This window comes from Juglans microcarpa x Juglans regia, chromosome 3D (genome assembly GCF_004785595.1).
Source record: "Juglans microcarpa x Juglans regia isolate MS1-56 chromosome 3D, Jm3101_v1.0, whole genome shotgun sequence".
Classification (NCBI taxonomy): domain Eukaryota; kingdom Viridiplantae; phylum Streptophyta; class Magnoliopsida; order Fagales; family Juglandaceae; genus Juglans; species Juglans microcarpa x Juglans regia.
Genome location: NC_054598.1, coordinates 10,711,507 through 10,736,247, shown reverse-complemented (window position 1 = coordinate 10,736,247; position 24,741 = coordinate 10,711,507). Strand labels below are relative to the sequence as shown.

Below are 24,741 nucleotides of genomic sequence, written 5' to 3'. Positions count from 1 at the left end.
AAAAAATATTTAATACTATAAAAGTCGTTAGATTTTTATTGTATAATTGTATTACTATTAATAAATGAACAAAAAAAAGCATGTGAATAACTAATAAATTATTCACAAAAGAAAATAAATTATTCACATAGCCTCTCTATCCCGTTAGAAACGTCTCATCAATCATCTAGCTAGATAAATCTGCTGCCTCCCATATGCAAGAATCTTCCAAATTTGTTTTAACTATTAAATAAACTCTCTTGAAACTTCTATCTAACTGATTAATATGTGATTAAAACCATCTCAAAAGTTGCAAAGGAAAATTATGTACAGATGATAGGCAAGAAACTCAATGAAATCGAGAATAACCCAGATGAGAAAAAAAATTAAAAAAAAAATTATGTAACTATGTAAGCTTAAAGAGACAATAAAACTTATATGATATTATTGATATAAAACTAAACAAACCGCACAATGCACATCAAAGGCAAATAAAGAGAGATAGAGATGTCAAATTAAGGCTATTATGTTAATGGACTTAAGGATATTTGAGTGATATACTGTGCGTTTGAGTGTTTTGGAAGGGGGAATCTTAAATATTTTAATAATATTTACACTTAAAATTGTAATTATACAATATATAAGATTAATTTTTAAAACTTTTGGGGAAGAGACTGTACTCATCCAAGAGTCATCGACGATGATGCATCGACCTTTGATTTTCATAATGGAACCTCTTCTTGAAACCAACTCATATACCCGACCAGTGAGCACAAACTCTGTCGGCCTTGCGTTCGCCTTTCGAAGAACCAGATCCGACTCTTCTCTGAATTCTCGAGCCCCGGAAGGTCTTGTTCTTCAACCTTGTAAATAAGTAAAGGAATCAATTAAGATCCTGATCATCATCCGGATGATCTCCAAAAGTCGTCCATATCTCCCATGGCTCTTTCACACCGTACAACTTGCACTCTGCAATAATATCGGCACGGTATTGACTTCTTTCTATCTTGTTCTTTAGATAGCAGCAGACTAGCTCTTCGTCCGTCAGACGGAACCTAAAACCCATCGGAACAAAATCTATAACGAGCCACGTCCATTAATCTTTCTCCGCCGGCATCCATGCAATTTAATTTGGAATTTGATTTCCCAAGAGAACATGCGAACTATAACATAAACCTCGTACGATATCAAACTGAAGTTTGTCTTTATATAGGGTGGGTTCCGATGAAACCCCAGTAAAGTTGGGTTTACTAAAGTCAACGAAAAGAAACCAGTTCGTTCTTGGAAAGGACATTTCGAGCTTGAATTCCAATTAAATTGGAACTCCGCTTCTGCTTTCCTTTTTCGTTTTTCTATTTGTTTTTAAATTTATAATAATAGAGAAATAAAAGGTCGTGATTGGCAGATCTAAGTACGTACTTATTTTTACTGTTTTAACCTTCATTTTAACTACTATAATTTTGTCGTCCAATTGATTAGATTATAATTTTGTCAAAACAAAATATAATTCAATTTTTTTAAAATAATAATTTCGAATCCTATTGTGCAAAAAGGAATAAGAATCGTACGGCAATCCTATTTTGCAACCTAGCTCGTCACCTAAATCCACAAATTAGACATAATAGAAATTTTATATGTAAGCCTTACATTGCACACATGAAACGACATTCTGCATCACATGAAATCAATCCAATCGTCGCAAAGTAGATGGTACTAAAGCGTCTCAAAATGTTTATGACGGTGAGAGTAGAGTAAGTTGCAAATAATTCTAATATTTGCAGTGAATTCTATTGCTACAAAGCTGTGCCAATTTCAAAGCAAAAGAGTGAGTAGATGGTAGAGAAAAATATAATTACAGCAATATTTTTGTGCCGCAATTGAAAAATAACGTAGTAAAAAAATATTATTTTCGAGTTTCGTTTAATGTCCCAAATAAATATTGCCGCAAGTATTTAATATTTGTGACAACAAAGATCTTCACAAATGTGCTATTCTTGTGATGCAAAAAGATTGACCACACGATCAAGAAATATATTTGCGACTAGCTGCTAGTAGTGCCACAAATATAAACAGATTGCCAGGAAAAAACTTATTGCCAACTCCGAAACTATTTTCGCAAATAATTTTGTTGCTGCAAATAATTTAGCTTTTGTGGTGCGTATTACCTTGTCGCAAATACGAATGAATTGCAACAAATGACTCGTATTGATGTACGTGTAATTTGTTAGCATCACAATACATTTTTCGTGGGATAAACTTGTAGAGCATTTTTTATTTGTTGCTTCAATTCCGTCACAAATGGTTGTAGTGGACTAGGAAAAATCTAGGCTTGAGTAAAACTTTGTTATGGCGATTAATAGTTTCTAGAAATATTTCAGGTCAATTTATATATTCTGAAATTGACGACAAAATACATTACTTAGTAACATTCTAATGTTAGACAATTAATGGTGGGTGAATTGATCAGTTAGATTTTTTTTTCTTTCTTCCTGTTTTATAGTAGACACAAAATTAAATATACTAGAATACATGCACAAGTTCATTGTATTAATGTATCCATAGTTCTAGACATCATATCATGTACCAGACTCCATAAAGCCATGTCAAAATATACAAGACATCATGATAAGTGTTCTTCAGTCAACCATGGTGCAAGCTATATATACATATGTGGGAGACAATTTTTATACAACCATTTAGAGCACACAACTATAGTACCAAGCTAATCAGTGGAAGTTGAGTGCTTTCTTCAATGCTGCTTAACATATGGTTTGAAATCTTTGTTTGTCTTGGTTGCTTCAGCTATTATTCTTCATCAAATTATATCTCAAGTTCCCTTTTCCTGCATCTATAGCGAGATAATGTTATGTAAACCTGATCATGTAATGTTTTGGGAATGATGAAGAAGAAGAACAACAGTCAGACAACATGAATAGAAAATTTAAATCCTATATATATACACAATATGTTTTGCATGACTATCCCCATCAACACCCAAATCTTTATATGCATGGTGGAATGACACCAACATATTTATAGTTGTGTGTGTGTATCCACTTTACACTGCCAACACCACAACATATGCATGGTGGTACACTACATCATCCACCACCAAGACGTCCAGCACCAACATAATAACATGAAAAACAGCTCATATATATCGTTGGGAAAATAAATAATCAACACAACAATAACAAATACACACATATTTATGTATTTTGCAAGTTTACCTATTAACACAAGTGTGGCAACACAACAAACAATATTTTCTTGTGTGGAGCATTAATTCTGTTGGAAAAACATGCATGTCCTGATAACTCATTTTCCCATTCCAGCCAACACCAACATTTACCATTTCAAAAATTATTCCACCAGCCATTGAGATCAAACATCTGCTGACCCCCACTCCTAACCTTCCAAGTTTCAGTGAATAATTACAAAATAGAGGAATTTCTAAACTTACAAATAGAAAAATGTAAACTTGAAAATAGAATAAATACCATAATAGAGAAAATACCAGAATTTCTCGACTTGCAGCTTTAAACCTGTAAACTACAAATCAAGAAAAGATCAATTTTCATACCTTTTGAAAAAATTGAACCAATTTGCCTACAAATTAGATGAATTTCATAACATGTGCAGAACAGAACCAATTACTACTTCGGTCCTTGATAAGATATCACTCATAGTCACATTTAGAGACACCTTTTACTGTAGTAAAATAGAAATGCATTAAAGTTGTAGAGAGTAATTAAACGATATTGGTTATACAATATAACAGTCAATAGCAAAGCATAACAAGACTATTAATACCCTTATAACAATAACAATAACAATAAATAAAAGAAAAAAACCTAAAGCAATGTGACATTGTTCTGAATTAGTGTGGCATGTATGTTGTGCAAACTTCAGTCTGGTTGGTTTTTAATTTGCACCGTTATAGGGACATCCAAGCCCATGTTAAAAAATACCAAATTACCATCGATAATAAATAAAATGCCTCAAACTCAAGGATAGACCAAAGCACTTAAAAAAAAAAAGTTAAACAAAAAACACAATAACTACAATTCTAACAAACCCATCTTCATGGAGACATAGCAAATCAGCCAACATCAATTGGTCTATGGTAGAGCTAGGATGAATTGAAGTGTACCTATAGTAGTGCTCTTGCAAAGTCAATGCAGTATTGCCTACATGGAACATTCAAGTGGAAACACTTCATAAGAAAAACTCCTAGTGAGAACCCAAGAGTCAACCATTCACCGCATATTACATTGAAGCTTACAAAAGTTTGAAAGCAACTTTGAGGGTAATTATAAAAAAATTAAATCACATATCCAATCAAATAATTTAGGGCTGAGCAAAAATCTGAAAATCTGACTTCGATTTTTGTAAGCTTTTCGAATTATGTAAGCTTACAAAAATCTGAAAAGCTTACATAGGTGGAGTCGAATCGACTCTGACTCTGATATTGTACATGTGAAAAATATATTTTATATAAATAGAATTTATATGGTTAGTTAAATTCAATAATATACTAGTAATTAGTTGTATGAGTTAATTATTAAATAATATACTTATACTATAATACAAGAGTCGGGCTACTCTGTCGCCCAGAGTAGCTCGCTTAAGTTGACCGCTTTTCACTTTTTGTTTTTTTTTTTTCATTTTTCTTTTCAAATTTTTTTTAATATTTTTAAAAAATAAAAAAAAAATATCCCAATTTCACTTAAAATCACTTTTTTGATCACTAAGTAAAAAAAAAAATGGCAAGCGGTCAAGTTGAGCTGTACACTTGGGAGGCAAAGTAGTTTTTCCATAATATAAATAGACTAAATTGAATAATAACATTTTAGTGGATATAAACAATGAACATCATAGTATTACTACCATGTAATACTAATGTATAATAATACTAATATAATAACATGTAATACTAAGTCTAGTATATAATTAAGTTAGAAATAAGTTAAACATTATTATAATAACAAGTAATACTATATTATAATAAGTTAATAACATGTAATTAAACACTATAGTACAAATCTATAATAGGAATAAGTTAAACACTAGTATAGTACAAGTATAATACTAATGTATAACAACACTAGTAGAATAACATGTAATACTAAGTCTAGTATATAATTAAGTTAGACACTATTATAATAACATGTAATTAAACATTATAGTATAAGTCTATAAGATAAATAAGTTAGACACTAGTATAGTACAAGTCTAACGAGTTAATAAAATGTAATACTAATGTATAATAACACTAGTATAATAAATTATATTTAAACACTATGGTACTAACAAACTATAGTATGATTACAATTAAATTGAGTGATAAAAAAATTATAAGAACTATAAATAGAATTATCAATACTAACAAACTATAGTATGATAACATATAATTAGACACTAGTGAATTAATATTTATTAATAATCAGTACTAACAATTATAAAAACTATAAATAAAAAACTTAGGGCTTAAACAAATATTAAAATTTAAATTAAATTTAGGGTTTAAAAAATATGGTTTAGTTTAGAGTTTAGAGAAAAAACAAAAGCCTAAAAACAGGGAAAAAAATTAGGTTTAGAAGCTCAAAACTGGAGCAGCCCAACCTAAAGGTGCTACAGCCTAAATTCCGTCAAAACGGCACCTTTCTTCCTAAAAAAAAAAAGGGTGCCATTTTGACCACTTTTTCTATGCGTCCCCCCCCCCCCAAAAAAAAAAAAAAAAAAAGCAAAACGACGTCTTTTTTAAGGAAAAATGGCGTTGTTTTGACTACCTTGGCTACTTTTCTACCCAACCCCACCCCTACCCACGACCTCACTCTCATTTTCATCTCAAATTCTCTTAAACCCTAGGTCCTGACTTAGCCATCGCCTCTCTCTGGCTTCTCCCACCATGTAGCCGTCATCGACTCCACCTCGTCGTCCGACTCACTCACAAACTCTTACTCTTTCACTCACTCTCTCTCAAAGATCTGTGGTTTCGCTTAGGATGTCAAGACATCAGAACCACCGGAACAACCAACACCATCGAGTGCAGCCGATAGAACGACGAAGCACGCAGATATGGAACTAGAGCAACCAACGCCCTCTGGCTCTCGATCCATGTCTCTTGGATCTCGATCTGTGTCAATTTTTTTGGGTTTAATTTTTTGGTTTTAATCCAATTTTACATATGCATTTTGGTTTATTTTTTAGATGATTTCGGTGATTGGGTGGTTCATGGTTGCTAGTTGTGATATGTGATTGGTTGTTTGTGATCTGTGATTGGGTTGTTGTGAATTTGTGTTCTCAGATCTGTGATCGGGTGCTGGGTGATTGTGGATCCAACTCCGCTTCGATTTCAACTCCGACTTGTCGAGTGGAGTCTACAGTGGTCCGACAAAGTCAGAGTTGGTATTGGGGCATACCGATTCCGGTTGAACCAGTGCTCAATCCTAAAATAATCTCCCCACAAAAATAATATTAATATAGAAAAATATAATGATGGCAAATATTATATATGAAATTGGAACAGTTATATACCTTAAGACTTTATGGCAGATCTTAGTGGCAAAATCATGCATGAAAAATTATATGACAACTAGTTCTTAAAGCTATAATAACTAATAATGCATATCAATCTAACTCAATGACTCTTCAGATAAAGAATATCAACTTATTGTTTCCCCAACATATGTCACCAATGATAACTTTACACTTGTTAGCAACAATTGCAGGGTACAACAAATTTTAGAAAATTACAAGAAAAAAGAATACATTTGTCATTTAGCAAATCAAGGAAATATCCTGTGGAAACAGAGAGAGATCACAAACCCTAGAGTATCAATACTCTATTTGTCCTTTGCACGAATCCTTAATTTCAGATACAATCCATACATGTTATTACTCTTAACAGTTAAAATCAAATGCCTATTTTATATATTAGTTATTCTAGAATAAACATCTAACATGTCAATTTAATAATCTAAACTATAGTACTAAGTGTTAAATAATTTGACCATAATAAAGAATCTATAATACAATTCAAGCTGTAAATTAGCTTATGATAAATTTGCAAGATTTTAAGTGTAGGCCATTTCTGATAAATTTTTCACGTGGGCTAATTTCTGAAGTGCTCTTTGTTGCGACACTGTTTAACAAAGGATATGAAAACCTAAGCCCGTTTGGAATCAGAATTAATATTAATTCATTTTATTTCATCTAATTATCACAAATTTTTTAAATTTATATATAAAATATAATAAAAAATTCATATTTTTAAAATTTTAAAATAATAATAATATTAAAAAAAATAATACTCTAATAATATTCTATTAACTTTAAACTTTTCAAACCTAAAACTAATTGTTTTTTTCTTCTCTCTCCTTCTTCCTCTCCTGCTCCGACAGCCTATGGGATTTCCTGAAAATCGTCTATCTCTCCCTTCTATTAGTCACTGCCGCAACTCATGGCCTTCTCCGCCATTGCTGACGATGTCGCATGAACCCACGGTAACTCTTCTCTTCCATCTCTCTCTCTCTTTCTCTCTCTTTCTCTCTCTCTCTCTCCCTCTTTCTTTGTCCGTCACTCTGTCACACTCCCTCTTCTCTCCTCTCTGTTTAGTCCATGCTTAACAGTCCAAATCACTCCCATAAGCAGATCTTCCGCCGTGCTTGATGGAGTTGATTGAGCTTTCTCAGAGACTCCATTCGTACCCAAGGAGGAATAAGTCCTTTCTGGGCAAAAGACAAACCCAGTGAAGTACCCACAACGCAGAACGTAGTAAAAGATGTGTTGCTTACTTATACCTGTTTTGGTTCTTGTGGTTTTAGTTGATCAGAGAAGTTTTGCTGGATTTTGATTCTTTTCCTTTATGGATATATGCTAAGAAAATTTGTGAAGTTTTGGTTGTTGAGCTAAATTTTTATAATTTGATTTTGGGTTGGGTTGTTTGGATCGGATCGCCAGTGCCTATGCTCTAGTTTCGTTATTTTTTCGAAAGATTCTGAAAGAAGATTATTCTCTGGTAGGCCAATCGCTTGCTTGAACTTGGAGCAAGGCTAACTCGTTTAAAAATTTTTCTGAATAAGAATGTTGGTTTGTTAGTTTACTCTCCTTACACTCGCCTTGGTACCTATGAATTTCTGACCACACGGTGTTTGCAGATGTTGACTTATTATAATGGTAGTTTGTTTTTTTTCTTGACCCATTATAATGATAGTTTGATTATTATAATTTTTTATTTTATTTTTTCATTTGGGGTTCATTTTTGTCTTATAGCTTTGGTTGAAATTTGAGGTTGGCTTCAGATTTTATTTGAACTGAATCTCTTCATGAGTTTGCAAAATTGACTGCTCGTCTTCCTTGAGAATATCATGGCTGATACCAACATCTCTTTGGAATTTTCCAGGTTGGAGAGTGGTTTCTTCGAAATTAATTTTTTTGGCGAATGGTTGGATCTATATATTAAACGTGGGAGCAAATTTCTTTAGAAATATTAAAGTTTATAATTTTTGCGTTGAAGTTTACCCTCAACTTGCTGACACATGTTGTGTTTTTTTTAATTGCTCTCAGCAGGTGTGATTCACATAAATAAAGAAAATGGCAGAGCATTATGGTTGCAAAAGACCATCAGCATGCTACCAACTCTCCTACTCCCAAAGTAGAGGTGGGAGAGATGGATATCAGTGCACCATTTCAATTTGTTAAAGATGTTGTTAACCTCTTCGGTGAAGATGCTGTCGACCCCTGGTTTGATTTGGTTTAGGGGTTTACTTTAAAAGGAAAATAGTAGAATAAAGTAGAATTTTAATTTGGTTTTTGTTTGAATTTTGCAGGGTTTGGAAATATGCAGTGATTCAAACAATAAAATTTCTTCCTTAAGCTTTGACATGGAAAGTAGATTTCAGAGATGCCAGACTCTGAAAATGGTGGACTGAGAGAGGACACCTGACAGAGAGAGAACTTTGTAGATTTATTTACCCAAAAGATGCAAGTATTTTGGCAAGAGAAAGAGCGAAAAAAGTTTAAGAAAAATCGGTAAAAGAGACGACACCGCATGTGGGACAGAATCTGAAGAAGAATAGTAAATCAAAATTTAAGAGAGAGAGGGAGAGAGAGAGAGTTAAAAAACTACCACTTTATAGAAGATATATATTATATATATATATATATATATATATATTGTATAAGTGGCTATATAATGACAATAATGATTTTTCTTGTTTTTCCGTCCATTTATCTTGTTTTTCCGTCAATTCTGTTTAATTTTTTGTTATTCGTTTCCCCTCTTTGTCCCTTTGATTCTTCACTTTTATTGATTTGTCTTTTATCCATCAAATTTGCTTTCTCCTCTCCTTCTCTCACCACTTTCTCACAAAATTTTCTCTCTCCTAACACCTCATCTTCCAATCTCTCTCTAACTTTCTCTCCCTCTTTTGCTCTCTACTACTGAACCACACTACCTCTCTCTCTCTCTCTTTTTCATGTCGTTGAAGCTTGTTTGAGGATTGTAGTTTTTTTTTTTCATGTTTTGATCTTGGTTTGAGGATTGCAGTTTTTTTGCAGGTTCTTTTCTCTGTAGTCTTCACAAAAACATGCACAGATTGGCTATGAAGAAATCACTGGTTAGGATTTAGGAATCTACAGTAAAATTTCAACCATTTTATTTGTTCCAGTTTTGCTGTCATGTTTTAGTTGTTTTCCTTTTTTATCCACCAGTTTTGCTTTCTTCTGTTAGCATGTTTACATTTTGGCCCATTTCAATCAGTTTTGCGCACACACACAAATCTTGTTTGCCCATCACAGATCGGTAGGGAAATGGAGAGATCTTGTTCATTTCCTACAGATCTCATTGTATTTCTTTTTTTTCCCCCTCGTTTTGTTGTTGTTCTTTGTTTATTTATTGTTCCTACATATCTTTTGTTGATGGGGTGGCTATGTGGTTCTTCAACGGCATCACGCACTCGCCGTAAGGAAGACCCATTGACCTGCCAATCATCGTTTGGAGCAGATCTAGCCTCCGGTTTTGGCTCGGACCACCATGAAAGTGTTGCCGTCACCCACACAGCAAGATGCACCGTGAGATCCAGCCCCCAACGCCCTTCTCTCCTATGCGTAAATGGTCGAAACGTGAACCACTTACCAAAATGGAAGCAGCAGAAGCAGAGTTCATATGGATCAGAGAAATAGTTCCAAAGATCTTCAAAATCGTGAGCACGAGACTGCCACAGAAAGATCTCGTCTCTCTCTTCCCCAGCCCATGGGTTTGTCACTCTTTTGTCTCCTATCCATCTATTTGTTTCGAAATTTTTTGTTTGCTCATTTTTTTTATTATTCTTTCTTTGTAATGAAAATTATATCGGTCTGTGTGCTTTGGGTTTTCATTTTACAAAGTGTAGACTTTTTTGAAATGGGTTTCTTCCGTTTCAGGACGAGAATCTGATAAAAATGTATAGCAAAGTCTTCAAATCCTAGTTCAAGTTCCCCCTTTGATTTTCGTGCAAGTTGAAGCGATTGATGTCCAAGCTCCTCGTCCCCGACCCAGATAGATGCATCACAATCCCGACCATAATTAGAGGCCATGGGGTTTAATCATAATCGTGCTCCTCCGAAGACTCCAACATCATTAATCGAAATCATGGAGCAAAGCTTTACAGTCATCTTGACATAAAATACGGTACTGCAGTAGATTGATTTGGTCAAATAAATTTGCTAGGAGTGAGATAAACGTTGTCGACCCTTACAAAAACTTTAATGTTTGTCAATCAGCCCTTACAACAACTTTAATCCTTGGTCATCATCCTTCTCAATGCAATGAAAGCATCTTTTATTATATATTTTAATTTGCTTACTTTTTCTAAATGGAATGTACAAGGTTTACGAAAATATTATTTCTCTTTTAAAAAAAATACATTTAAAATAATCTCTCTTTATCAAATATCCAGTGACAAAAAATAGGAATATAATTACTTCAGAAAATCACTTAGAGCCAAAGTAATTGAGTAATTGTCTGCTTATATGTTAAAGTTTGTATATTTTTAATTTTTTTTTTTTGTTGGATACAGATGTCAATTTTTTTAATTAAATCGCTTGATAGACATCATTAAAAGGCTAATTGGGATCAAAAGCTTACACTTCACTCATAAAAAGGTTAGGCATAGCCAAAGAGAAAAATGGTCATCATTTTAAAATTAATTATGAAGAAAAGTAGTTTTGACATCCATTTTTATACGAGCAGCGTGGCCATGATTATTCAAGGCCAAAGATGTTCTTGAATGGATAGAAGATTTGCCAAAACATTGAAATGATAACCAAACCTGACGGCTTGTGTGGTATCCAACGTGCTCAAAAGCAATTAAGCAGATAATATAGTTAAAATGACTACATTTTTATGTACTACCATAATTAAATAGAAAAAGTATGTATTATGAAATGAAAAATGATCCTCCCACCCAAAGTTGGGTATTAATTGGATCTCAACAAATTTTATTTTTATTATTATTTTTTTATATTTAGTAATTTGTTTCAGATAAATATATATATATATATTTATCACTTTTTAAAATGGGGTTCATGATCTAAGCAATAATAACAAGAAAACAAAAGGGTAAATCCAAGCAGCTCCAGATTTTGTAGCATTTATCGGGTTGTGGCATTTTTTTGTTCAATAGTGCGGCAGGCGCCTCAAGTCCCGCCAGTAGCCCGACAAAAGCTTTATAACCTAAAGCTGCCGAATTATATTAGTCATATTAGCCATAAGAAATGCCCAGCTTTATCTTTTATAATCATATTAGTCATATTCGTAAAAGCTTATGAAAATGAAAATACATATCTTTGCAACTCGTGGACTTTACTGTTTACACTCATGATCACTCATAGAAAAAGGAATGCGGCCCCAACATTTAAATCATTGCAAAGGTAAGTTTTTTCATGGCTTTTTTTTTCTTTCTTTCTTTTTACATGCATTATGTACCCCATTAAATGGACCACTTAATAGAAGCTTTCTCTTTCTCTTTCTCCATCAATATTAATACATACGGCCACTGAATTAGTAAACTCATTGTACTCCATTTATTAATCAATATTTTGATCTCTCTCTCTCTCTCTTTCAATATTAATACATACGGCCACTAAGTCATTAAATTAATACTTGTGAAATCTTGGAGTGGAGGGCTTCAAAACCATCTAAACATTATCTTATTGCTCGCCGCACATTGGTTGTCTTTCTCATGTATGCGCATGAGCCAGAAAATTATTATTAATAATAAAGTGGACATTTTACTCTTCTCATGATAACTTGACCTTGATTACCACGATCGATCTGCTTTACCTGACCTAGATTAAGGTACCCGACATATATCTGATTTACCATCATAATGAAAATTTTAATATTTTGTAAGATAAAGATGCTATTACTTTTTTTTATTAGTTAAAAAATTATTTCTTAATGAGTTTGTAATTCTTTAAAAAATATTTAAAATGATGTAAAAAATACAAAAAAATAACATACAAAAATAAAATAAAATAAAATGCACTTATGAACAGAGCTCTCAAGGCCAGGCTAGCAGTTCCCTTTCTTCAATTCATGTGGACGATATAGTTATTTTATTCTAACATTGTGTGCAATAGCTGTATGTGGAATCCAACATCTGTATGTTGAATAAACCGTAATTACATAATCATCATTGTTGAGGCAGAGGCGGAGGACGAGGGAAAGCGTCTGGCATTTGAGCGAAAGATAGCAATTGGCCGTGTTGTGATTTATAGAGAGAGGACCGGAGAGCAACACGAAGTGCACTATAGTCTATCGTCAAAAGCCTACTACTCTCTTTCCTATTTTTATTTTACCTCTACTTTTCCCTCAAGGATGGCCGACATATTGGAAGGCCCCAATATTTGTCAATATTGTCACTACCAATTAAGATAAACATATAACTCGAAAGGATATTATTTATCATCTAGAATCATTATTATTGAACACTCATCCACGTATATAAAATATGTCGTGTCAATTTATCCTTGATCACTTTTTTAAAAAGAAGTTGCCCTTGAATTAAATCGAGACATCAAAGAAAACATATATGATGACGTTTTATATTTGTTAAAATTTATTTTTTTATTTTCATTCATTAAATTATTTATTAATCATTTTTTTTTAAACCATATTATTTTTATAAAAAAAAAGTATTTCACCCAACTAGGCAACGTGCGAAAGCTTCCTACCTGGTATGTATGTATATATAATAAATCAAAGTACTTTGATGGACAGCCCACCGGCACCTGGTGCATTCTTGTCCCTTCCTTCTACACATTCATTTTAGCTTCACAAAGTACACTAATAATTTCAAAAACAAGTGGAGATGCAGGGGATCGAACCCTGTACCTCTCGCATGCAAAGCGAGCGCTCTACCATTTGAGCTACATCCCCGATTTGTTATATGCCTCTTCAACTCTATTGTTGTACTAAAACTACTCGAACTGCGACGTTGAGAATTTTCTGAACCTTATTCGTTCCAATTTCGAGCCTCTGATCTTTCCTAAAAATAAATACTATTGATGAACATTACAAATTGATTTAGAAAGTTGTACTTATAAGAAGTCGCGAATCATACCATGAATTGAGTATTAAGTTTTATCATTTTTAATATGATTTGTAAACTCGATGCGAAATTAAAGGATATATAGGCGAACTTAATTAGATTCAAATTAATTTGACACAAACTCGATTGACCCAATCAATAATCATAAGGAATAATTCTACATACAACCGTGAAGTGTGTAAACGCTGTGTAATCGTTTTGAAAAAGAGTGGAGTTCACTATTAAAAAATTAATTTTTGTATGTAAGTCTCATATTTTATTCACTTTTTTCAAAGCGATTACACGGCAGTTGTACAATTCACGATTATAAATATCTTTTCTCATTAGTAAAATGTAGAACAAGGACTGTTCATCCAGGCCGGAATTTTTCCAAACCCGATCCGAAACCCAAATAACCAGGTTTTGGTTATAGGTTCCAGCCAGAAGAAACTCGGGTCGGGTACCGCATAATTAAGGAAAATGCTAGTTTATTCACTCACTTTGACCACTTGTATATTTAACTTTTTTTAATCTTTTTTTTATTTAATGATTAAGAAAGTGATTTTTAATGTATTGGTGTATTTTTTTATTTTTTAAAAATTTTAAATATGTTAAAAAAATATGAAAAGAAAAATGAAAAAAAAATAAAAATACACATTTAAACTATCGATCAAATTGAGCGGGTTACTCTGGGCGGCAGAGTAGCCCGACTCTATAATTAACAAAAATGCTAGATACAAGCGGCATGCGTAATTGCTACGCAAACGGTACCTAGGTGGAAAATGAAACGGTTCGTTTTGAGCTTGGATGAAACGGCTCGTTTTGGCTCACCAGCCCCCGTCCTTTCCCATTCTCCCTCCCTCCTTTGTTTGGCATCTCCCTGAACTCTCCTTACTCCCTTCTTCTTTATGGCATCTTGTTAGTGTTCCCCATGTCCCAAAACAAAGGCTCTGAAAGTTGGCGTCAAAGCCAGAAGTACCCTCCAAGTTATTCTTCCCAAAATTCATCTCAGGGGAGCAACGATCTGGTGCCATCTCTAGCCCAACAAGCAAATTAAGAATGAAAATTTCTCGAAATTTTCTCGAATACTAGTAAAGTTTATCGTTTCCAATTCAAAGCCCTTTTTTTTTTTTTTTTGGAAAGCCCGTAAACAAAGTTCTCTTTAAGTTGCAAAACCATGACAAAAAGATCACTTTTTGTAAGAATTAGAAACTAAAGTGTAAAATCAGAGAAGAAAATAGGAAGAAGGAGAAGAGCAGAGAGAGAATTTGATTTGAAAGGCTACTTTATTCCATAAAGACTGTCGTGCTATTACAATGCGCAACTCCTTATGTACACACAAATGAAAACGACTTTAATCAACTAGGAATAATCGAATATACAGCAAATCTGTATTGCTGCATAACTAACTCTACAATTACATAAATGTACATTACAACTCAAGTACAAGAGGGACTTTCTAGTAAATTAATAGCAACACTATTACAAGCAGGTGGTGCACTTGATGATGACAATGCCTGCAGATCAGCTCCTGTGATGTTGTCACGAGCACCTTCTGATCCTTGATGATCTTGTGATTTGAGAGTGGTGATGCCATGTTGTGCATGCATCTCTAATACTTTTTTCAAGGGTCTGAAAGGAACCCAGATGTTCATTTCAGAAATGAAGCTTCAGAAGAGGTATTATAGGGCATATTTAAGGATTTAAAGAATATCCATTTGATTGAATTGTTAACAAAAAATGGATAAAGAAAAAAGGTTTCCAATGCTAACCAGCGCAAGTTTCTTATAAGCATTCTTGAGCTCTGACGCAGTGCATTCCTTTTTCAACCCCAAGACTACATAGAAGTCATTGCTCTTGTCTTCTTCATTTTCCATTCTCCAAGAAGCCACCACACAAACACAGAGCGCTTAAAAACACAGGCAACACAACACAACACAACACAAAACAAATCAAACAAAACCAAAACACTTTTTTTTCTTCTTGTCGACGAATCCACACAACCTACTGGCCTAGATATCAGACAAAAGCATGACCTCTTCTATATGTATCTTACAAAACCAGGACTATATCTTTGTCGGTTGGAACACGAGAACCTTGTATTTGATTTTCATGGCAAAGAAAGGGGTGGAGAGACAAGAAAAGAAAATTAGGAACCCCCCCTAAAAAAAAATGTTGAGAGTCTGCTTAAAGTTAGAAATGGGAAGACGGAAGACGCTAAGATGAGGATGAAGGAATGCTGGAACGAACCGTTTTGAGAAAACCCACGCAAGATGCTGAGACTAAAGATGCACTTTTTTTTAAAAAAAAAAAAAATGTACGTGGCATGGCCGACTGCCTACTGTTTGTATGGCCTGACTGTTTCTAGAAGAACTGATAATTAAACACACATAATTAAAATTTTTTCTTGAAAAAAAATTTGTAATAGAATATAGACTTTTAGACTAATAAAAAAATTATGCTTTCCAGCATTATCTTTTTCTTGAAAAAGTTTATAATATAGGCTTTTGTAAATAAATAAATAAATAAAAGGGTATAGCCCGAAACCCTAATTTTCGAGTTGTAAGGTTCCGGCCTTGGTCATAACCCGGGTATATCCAAGCTGGAAATCAGCCCGGATTTGAAACTCAGGTTTCTGGTGGGGTATACCCAAGTACCCGATTCGAAACCTGAGTGAACAGTCCTAAAAAAATATTTTGTATATTTATAGGGTGTGTAAACTCCACACATTCCTTCTGAAAAGAAATAAAACACATCAAAGATCCATATAGAAAAAAGTTATTTATATATAATAAATTTCACTTTTTTTCAAATGAATTGGATAGAACTTACCCACCACAAGACTTTATCTTGAACTAGACTTTGTATGAAAAACTTTAGTTGCAAACCTAAATTTTGACTTACGAAGACGCAATAAGTTGGGTCCCACGACAACAGGTGTGTTGACACATCAGACTTACAAGTAACATAACTAATCGACATACGTTATATTTTCTTTTTAACATTTTGTAGAAATTAGTTTTTTCAAAATTATAAAATACTTGGAATTGTTTTAAATACTTATTCAATATTTGAATTCTATAAAATTTAAACGTTTTATATCTGTAATATATTATCAACCTCATGGATCATGTTATCAACTATTGATCTATGCAAAATGAGGAAAAGTTTTATTTAAAATTATTAATAATAATATGATTGAAATAGTGCATTAGAAAATATGTTTACAATTTTGGAGAGTGATAAGAAAGTTATATTGATACGATCCTAAATAAGTTAAACATGTGTGATACATTTATTTATTATAGTCCACTAAGATTAAGATATTGATGACGATCCGACATGAACTCAAATGACCGGTACAAATTAACACTTCTTATTGTTTTTTTAATAACATGGCATCTTTTAATAGCAAATGAATATCACACTAAATTTTCTAACTCCCAAACTAAATTATTGGGGTGTCAATATATGACACGACTTGTGAATCCAATACGAACATGATACAAAATTAATAGATTTGAATTTAACATAAACGGGTTCGAATCAATACGGGTTGACCCATTAAGACACAATTAATAAACATGTGAATAATGGATCAACCTGTTTAACCCGCAATAACTCATTTAAATTTTATTTTAAAATTATAATTTTATTATTATTGAGTTGTAATGTTGGTATTTCTCAATATGCTTATTTTTTATTATTAAAATTGTAACTATGAACTTATGCTCATATTTGTTATTGTAAGACTTGTAATATTGGTTTTGTTATAGGTTAAAATTTGAAAAATATTGATATTTTTTGTTAGTATATCGTCTTATTATTATTATTATTATTATTATTTTTTGTAGATATTGTGGCTACCAATAAATATAAATTTTAATTTTTATATGAAATTATATTAATCATGTCAAATAAGTTATGTGTATTACAGTGTTAGTTTAATCCATTTATATGAAACAGATCGAAATGAGTTGGGTCGTGTTGACTCATTTATAGTTAATTATTAAATGAGTAAGAGTAACATGACACGACCCATTATTTAAATGAATCGTGTTAGGATTTGAAAGTCACACACGCTTAGCTTAACGGGTTGGATTTGTGTTAACCTATATAATCGAATGCTCATGACTTAACACGATACGAATATAACTGGCAAACACAAATTGCAATTCTTACTAAATTATGAGGAATACAATCTAGATGGATTGAAGCCAATTAGCCAAGAGTATTGATACACACAAAATATATTTTCATAACATATTTCACAGTAATGTTGTAAGATAATGATATTTTTTATAAAGTAATGTTACTTTTATAAAGTGTTTTACAAAATTACCCTTCATTTAACACATTGTTGTGAAATGTGTTGTGAAAAATATTGTGTATAAATCATTTTTCATTAGACAAAACTAACTTAGAAGAAATTATATTTATAGTCATACAGTGAGTAAGTGTTACGCACTCTTTTTAAAAAATATGAATAAATATGATACTTATTTGAAAAAAATTAAAATTTTAATAATCGACCTAAAACTATGCACAACATTTACATTTTACACAATTCAAAACTGAAAAAAACGTTGGGAGATTCTTAAAAAAATAAATAAATAAATAACGACGACAAAATCTCCCGAATCGCGCGGTCTTCTTTTGAAATCCCCGAAAGCCCCGACCCCCGCCAACTAACGGTCCAGATCTGGTCTTCCGGCCCCCAGAACTTGCTCGATCTTTAACACCCATCTTAACCTCCCCCACGATATAACGCACTCTTTCAGCTCGCGATCCCCTTATTTTGTTTCTCTCTCACTTTTTTTTCTTTTTTCTTTTACCCTGAGACGAAAAAGCTCCGCGGCTTCTCGCGTTCGTTAGCTCGCGTTGTGTTTTGTTTGCTGTGATTTGATTTCTGCTGTTCTCTTTTTGGGAAAATGTCGACGGAGAAGGAGAGAGAGACCCAGGTTTACTTGGCCAAGCTCGCCGAACAGGCCGAGCGTTATGAAGGTTCTTTCTCTTGCTTGGTCCGTACATTTTGTCTATTTAGTTGTTAATTCATTTTCTTGGGACATTGGTCTCGATCCCATTGTTTAATGCCTCAGTATTGGGATTCGCTTGTGGAATGGTATTAAATCACTCGGGAATCCAAGTTTCTCTTGTCTCGAGGTTTATGCGTGGATGTTTGATCGTTTGGAAATATGTTTGGAGATGTTGGTGATGGGTTTTGCTGGTTTATTTCGTTGTTTGTTGTTGATGAGAACGGTTTATTGGATCGGTCTTTGGGGGGGGAGAAATAAATTTTGTTTATCTTCTTTTGTTGATTTGGGACTCAATGGAATCCGTGTTGGAAAGCTAACATAAATTTGGTATATTATTATAGAGATTTGTCTTCTGCATCGCTAAAAACCGGCATTATTGATGGCATTGCTGATGTGTTCTTCCTGTTCGATGTATAGCTCTATGCTAACTTAGGGTTGAGCAAAAATTCGAAAATCCGACTCCGCACTGACTCTGCTCCGACTCCTATTAGTCGGAGTTTTTTTTAACCAAGAAAGTCAGAATCCGACTCCGACTCCGACTCTGCTATTGTACATATTTTATAAAAATATATATATTTTTATATATTAATCATATATATTTTATATAACTATAACTTATATAGTTAATTAAATTTAATAATATACTAGTATGAGAAAATTATTATAAAATAATATGCTTATGCTATAATATATATATATTTTTTATAAGTATGCTTATGCTATAATATAAATAGACTAAATTCACTAATAATAGTTAAGTATATGTAAACACTATACTATTAACTATTACTACCATGTAACACTAATGTATAATAACAACTAATGTATAAACAATAATGTATAATAACATATAATACTAATTATATAATAACTAATGTATAATAACATTTAATACTAATGTATTATGTATAAACACAAATATATAAATTTATATAACATGTACTAGTAATGTATAATAATCAATGTATAATAATATATAATATTAATGTATAAACATTAACATATAATACTAATGTATAATAACATTAATTTGTACAGTGATTTATTTTTTCAATTTTGGTTATGTTTTAATAAAATTGAAATTGAAAAAATATTTTTTTAAAAAAACTGAAATTTGGAAGCCCAAATCCGATTAGTGAGAGTCCAAGATTGTCAAATTGAAATTTCAAATGGGCTAAGAACAAAAGCCCAATAAAAAAGGCCAAATCCAACTCCGCTCCGACAAGTCGGAGTCGGAGTCGGAGTCGGATGGGAGACTATGCGAATCGGGGTCGGAGTCGGAGCTAGGGCACTCCAACTCTGACATTGTCGGTGCTTAGCCCTATGCCAACTGTTCCGTTTAGTTATTCGGAAAGAAGAATGAGTAAGGATCTGGGTTAAGTTATGCCCTTATACATAGTGAACTACTTATTCAATGTTTTCTTTATAAACTTACTTTTTTTTTTATTGCCACTAGGTGTCCGGGACACCTGTTTTCTTTATAAAATTACTTAGCCGTTGCTAATTTTTCTGCTAGCTTTTATGAAGTGAACAGCGTTCACTTCCCTTTGATTAGTTAGTGGTGGTGTGTGATGTTTGTTAAAATTGATCTTGGTTTGTCTTTTTGTTTTTTTTTTTTGGTTTATGGCATTGGGGGGGGGGGGATCGTTCCCCTTTATTTGGTTCTTTGTCAAAAAACTGGATGATATGTACATCGCTGTAATGGTAAGACCATTAATGGAATTTATTTATTCAATTAGAAGCTACAGTTTTATAGTTTATATTCTAGAAAGTGTTTTCCAGTTATACAACAAAAGTCATCTCTATCTGAAATCTCATATTCGATCAATGGCACAGAAATGGTCGAGTGTATGAAAAGGGTAGCAAAACTTGATCTTGAACTGACTGTAGAGGAGAGGAATCTCCTATCAGTGGGATACAAAAATGTCATTGGTGCTCGCAGAGCTTCTTGGCGCATTATGTCATCCATTGAACAAAAGGAAGAGTCCAAGGGAAATGAGCAAAATGTTAAACTTATTAAGGGTTACTGCCAGAAGGTCGAGGAGGAACTCTCCAAGATATGCAGTGACATTCTTGCTATCATTGACAAGCACCTGATTCCCTCTTCCACTTCAGGAGAAGCCACAGTTTTTTACTACAAAATGTGAGTCATGTTTCCTTAAGAATATATTCCATTGTTATTTTTTTTAATTGGCACCGGGTGTCCGAGAACAAAGTTCTGACTAATCCCGGGGGTGCATAGCCCTCGGCAAGGAGTTTCCCGCAAGTGCACCTCGAATAATTCAAGGGGAAGTTCCCCTAGTCCGATGGTCTCTAGAAATTGTTTGCACCCAAGAGGGTTCGAACCTTAGACCTTGCAAAAGCATACCATCAAGATCAAGGCCTTTACCACTTGAGCCGACCCCTAGGGGTTAATTCCATCATTATGCCTCTTGCCAAATCAACCCATGTAGCAGTCCATGCAACCAATTACTTTCATGCTCATCCATTTTTGTTTTTTTATTATAGTTGTCTTTTTATCCGATATGATTATAATAGAGTATATTCCAAAAGATAACCAGTTTCCAATATGATTGTATGTTACTTTTTCTGCCAACATACTCGCAGTCAACATGTAACGATGTAGTCTGTAGACTTTCTGATTCATCCCTTGTCCCGGTGTTGTAAGAGAGGCAAAGATGTGGCCATCGGTCATGGAATTAAATTATTTTAAATTTCGCTCTAATTTTGTTTGCATGTTTATGCACCGATGATGCTTATTACTTTGGAAATATTAGTTCTTATTTTTTTGTTTGTTTGTTGTGTTATGCATGAATGCAGGAAAGGTGATTATTATCGGTATCTTGCTGAGTTCAAGACTGACCAGGAAAGGAAAGAGGCAGCTGAGGAGTCATTGAAGGGATATGAGGCATGTTCATTTGACATATCTTACATTTCCACCAATGTTCAACCAGAGCATGCTCATGTATCATTCTTTACTTTTGATATTACTTGATTTTCCTTCCTGTCTTTGTTAGGCTGCTTCATCAACTGCAAACACAGATCTTCCATCAACCCATCCAATCCGTCTTGGCCTTGCTCTCAATTTCTCTGTATTCTACTATGAGATAATGAATTCTCCTGAGAGGTATTAAGCTGCTTCCTTTTTGTCATCTATTGAGGGATTTTAAATTACATACTAGTTATTGTTGTCTTAAAATTGTTACTGAAACTTGCAGGGCCTGCCATTTGGCTAAACAAGCATTCGACGAGGCAATTGCAGAGCTGGACACCTTGAGTGAGGAGTCTTACAAGGACAGTACCCTGATCATGCAGTTGTTGAGAGACAACCTTACTCTCTGGACCTCTGATTTGCCTGAAGATGGAGGTATTGTAGACCCAGTAGCAATATATCAGATGCCTTGATATCATTTGAATTGTTGTGAACCAAAAAAAAAACTCGTAGAATCTATTTGAACTGTTTGCAAAACTTTTAAAGCTTATCAGGTCACTTCCCTGTTTGGTGGAATACTGAAGCTCTCTGATGATTATTTTTAGTCAGACGTATTTCTGAAATTGGAGACTCAAATGTAAATGCTCTCATGCAGGTGAAGACAACCTCAAAGGTGAAGAGTCCAAGCCTACTGAAGCCGAGGCAAGTGCTTTCATGACTCCTTTATTCATTTAATCAAATACTGATTTACCTTCGTTATTACTAAAAATATAGTCTGAACCATCTTGCAGCGTTGACTGGGGCACCTGAGTGAGCCCTGCCCCTGCTCGTAGCAGTTTGAGATATCAGACTACTTCGTGAGGGTGGTGGCTTCTTCAGCTTTTCTCACAACGGGTTTTGGGTCCAACAAGATCGATCAGTTCTCTGATTCTTTTTTTTTTTTTTTTTTTTTTTTCTTATTTCTTAATTTATTTTCATTTTCCTTTTATTTTCCCTTTGCTCATTGTTATTTCATCCAAACGTGTTATTTAAGCAATGGTTTTTTTTTCTCTATTTTTATTCACCATCGTTGGGAGACGGGAATAAATGCATAGGATACAAAATGATGTGTAAATAATTAAGCCGTCATTACTCAATAATTTTAATTAATGGATTAAACCAAAAAAAAAAAATGTATCACAAATCACATAATACATATGAGAAATTCTATTAAAAACCTTCTGCATCACTTACTATTTATAAAACATAATTTGATTTTTAAAATTTATCTTTTAAAATAAATTAAAACCTCTGCATTATAGATCATCTACATGATATAATTTAATTGTAAAATTGATAAAAGTTATTAAATATAGATGAGAACTCCTATAGATACAGTAAACTTGCATGACGTGATTTTATAGAATCTGTTAAATTTATTTTATAATAAATTACATCAAATCATATTAATTTATTTATAGTTAAAAGTATTTTTCAATATAGATGGTTGGCATGGAAGTTGACCCGAGTTTCACCGAAGTAGGGGCATGAAAGTAAATCGACGTCGAGTTCAAATTTGCTTCTAACGTCTCTTAACCGCCTTTTGGCGGCCCCTTCACCGAGTCGAAGAAACCGAATTTACACTTGCACCACGTTCGATCCGTTTCATTTCTTCAACGCTCTGTGTGTTGGTCTTCCAAGCACAGACCCTTCCTTCCATGGCCGAATACAAAGACCAGAGCAGCCGCCCCCACAAAGCTATCTAGCTCCGTCTAAGAACCTGATCGTCATGGGCTAAGCCAAGATCGCGGAATCTGATGGGCTCGATGGAGCGGCTGGGTCCGGACCTGGCCTCGGTGCCTAATCGGATCCGGCTGACCACTGAGTCGAATGGAGTCGATGATGGGTTCTGTGCTGGGTCTTCGGCATCAATCGCATCGTCGGTGCCCTCGTGGCTTACTGTAGAGCCTCTGCCTTGCCCTGTTCTGCTAGTGTTGTTGCTCGTCTTCATCTTGCTTGGTATATCTTGGCGATTTCCAGAGAAGATCATTGCGAAATTCTTAGGATCACAAAAGAGTTGGGCAGTCCGCGCAATACCGCTGGTCCTCGTGATAACCCTGCATTGGTTATCGTTATCGGAAGTTTCCAAACGTACGTCCGAGATCTCAACATACGGTGACGACAGTCCAAACGACGAGTACTGCTTCTTTTTCAAGAAAGAGCCATTAACGCCGCCTTTGGCTCTCGCGGTGTTGATCATGTTGTTATTTGTCATGGCGCAATACCAATCACGTATGAGGAACATTTTGCTTTTCTAAAAAGTGGCGCTTTTTTTTTTTTTTTCTTTTGAGTTTTTCTATATAGTAAGCCTACGTTACACACGATATGGATTTTTATTTTTTATTTTTTCTCAACAGGTATGTTGTATAAGGCTGTTAGTATATATATATATATGTTTTGTGCATTTTTGCCTGGAGCAACTGCATTTCACGCCCCTTTCATTCCCTGGTTTCTCTACGGAGGTATCATTATCATACACCAAAATGTTGCTTCCAAAAAAGCAGTGTCTGGTACTGTAAAATTCATTTATTTATTTTTATAAAACGAAAGCATTTTTTTATTCTCGATTTTCTTCGTTTAGGTTTTCGGAGTTTGATCCAAAGGGACTCTCCGGGAAGAGCAGAGCTGGGCATGCAATGTGATTGTGGCCGAAGTTTGGGCCTCCTCTTGTAATCGCACATAATGGGTTTAGATGCCAATTTTAATTGGGGGCTGCTACTATGTACTGCTAGGCGTGCTTCTAGGCCTAATGTCACTTTTTTATTTTTTATTTTTTTTTCATATTTTTTAAATATCTTTAAATATTTTTTTAAAAATAAAAGAAATACCAATACATTAATAGTTACTTTCTTAACTATTAAACAAAAAAAAAAAATTAAATACATAAACAGTTAAAATGAGGTGGCAAAATCATGGAGCATAGCATCATTTTTCATTTTAATTTGATATATTTAAGACCAATTTTTTGGGACATGACTTTTAGGGGTTGTTTGGAAGAGGTTTATCTCATTCCAGTTTATCTCATCTCATTTCATCTCATTCCAAAACATTATTCAAACACAAACATTTTTTAATTTCAAATGTTCAAATTTTTCATCTAATCATTACAACTTTCCAAAACTTCTAAACAAAGCAAAAAAAAAAAATCAACTTTTTCAAATCTCAAAACAAATATAAT

General features: G+C 33.6%; 1 protein-coding gene and 1 non-coding gene across 2 annotated transcripts; one reads left to right on the top strand and one right to left on the bottom strand.

Moving 5' to 3' along the window:
• Positions 1 to 13,332: 13,332 nt before the first annotated feature.
• Positions 13,333 to 13,405, bottom strand: TRNAA-UGC. Its single transcript has one exon. It is a non-coding gene; the product is annotated as a tRNA-Ala (tRNA).
• Positions 13,406 to 18,322: 4,917 nt separating this feature from the next.
• On the top strand, positions 18,323 to 22,577 carry LOC121254081 (14-3-3-like protein GF14 iota). Its single transcript, XM_041154043.1, has 7 exons — positions 18,323 to 18,560; positions 20,429 to 20,735; positions 21,413 to 21,500; positions 21,610 to 21,719; positions 21,811 to 21,959; positions 22,180 to 22,226; positions 22,316 to 22,577. The coding sequence occupies exons 1-7, from the start codon at positions 18,488 to 18,490 to the stop codon at positions 22,319 to 22,321; spliced, it is 780 nt and encodes a 259-aa protein (XP_041009977.1). The 5' UTR covers positions 18,323 to 18,487; the 3' UTR covers positions 22,322 to 22,577.
• The last annotated feature ends 2,164 nt before the right edge of the window (positions 22,578 to 24,741 follow it).

Bases quoted from the DNA above. Each gene is read 5' to 3' on its own strand.
- LOC121254081 (XM_041154043.1), top strand. From the start codon at position 18,488: ATGTCGACGGAGAAGGAGAGAGAGACCCAGGTTTACTTGGCCAAGCTC. The intron at 20,736-21,412 runs GTGAGTCATGTT...GCATGAATGCAG, and splicing joins ACAGTTTTTTACTACAAAAT to GAAAGGTGATTATTATCGGT. The intron at 21,501-21,609 runs GCATGTTCATTT...TGTCTTTGTTAG, and splicing joins AGTCATTGAAGGGATATGAG to GCTGCTTCATCAACTGCAAA.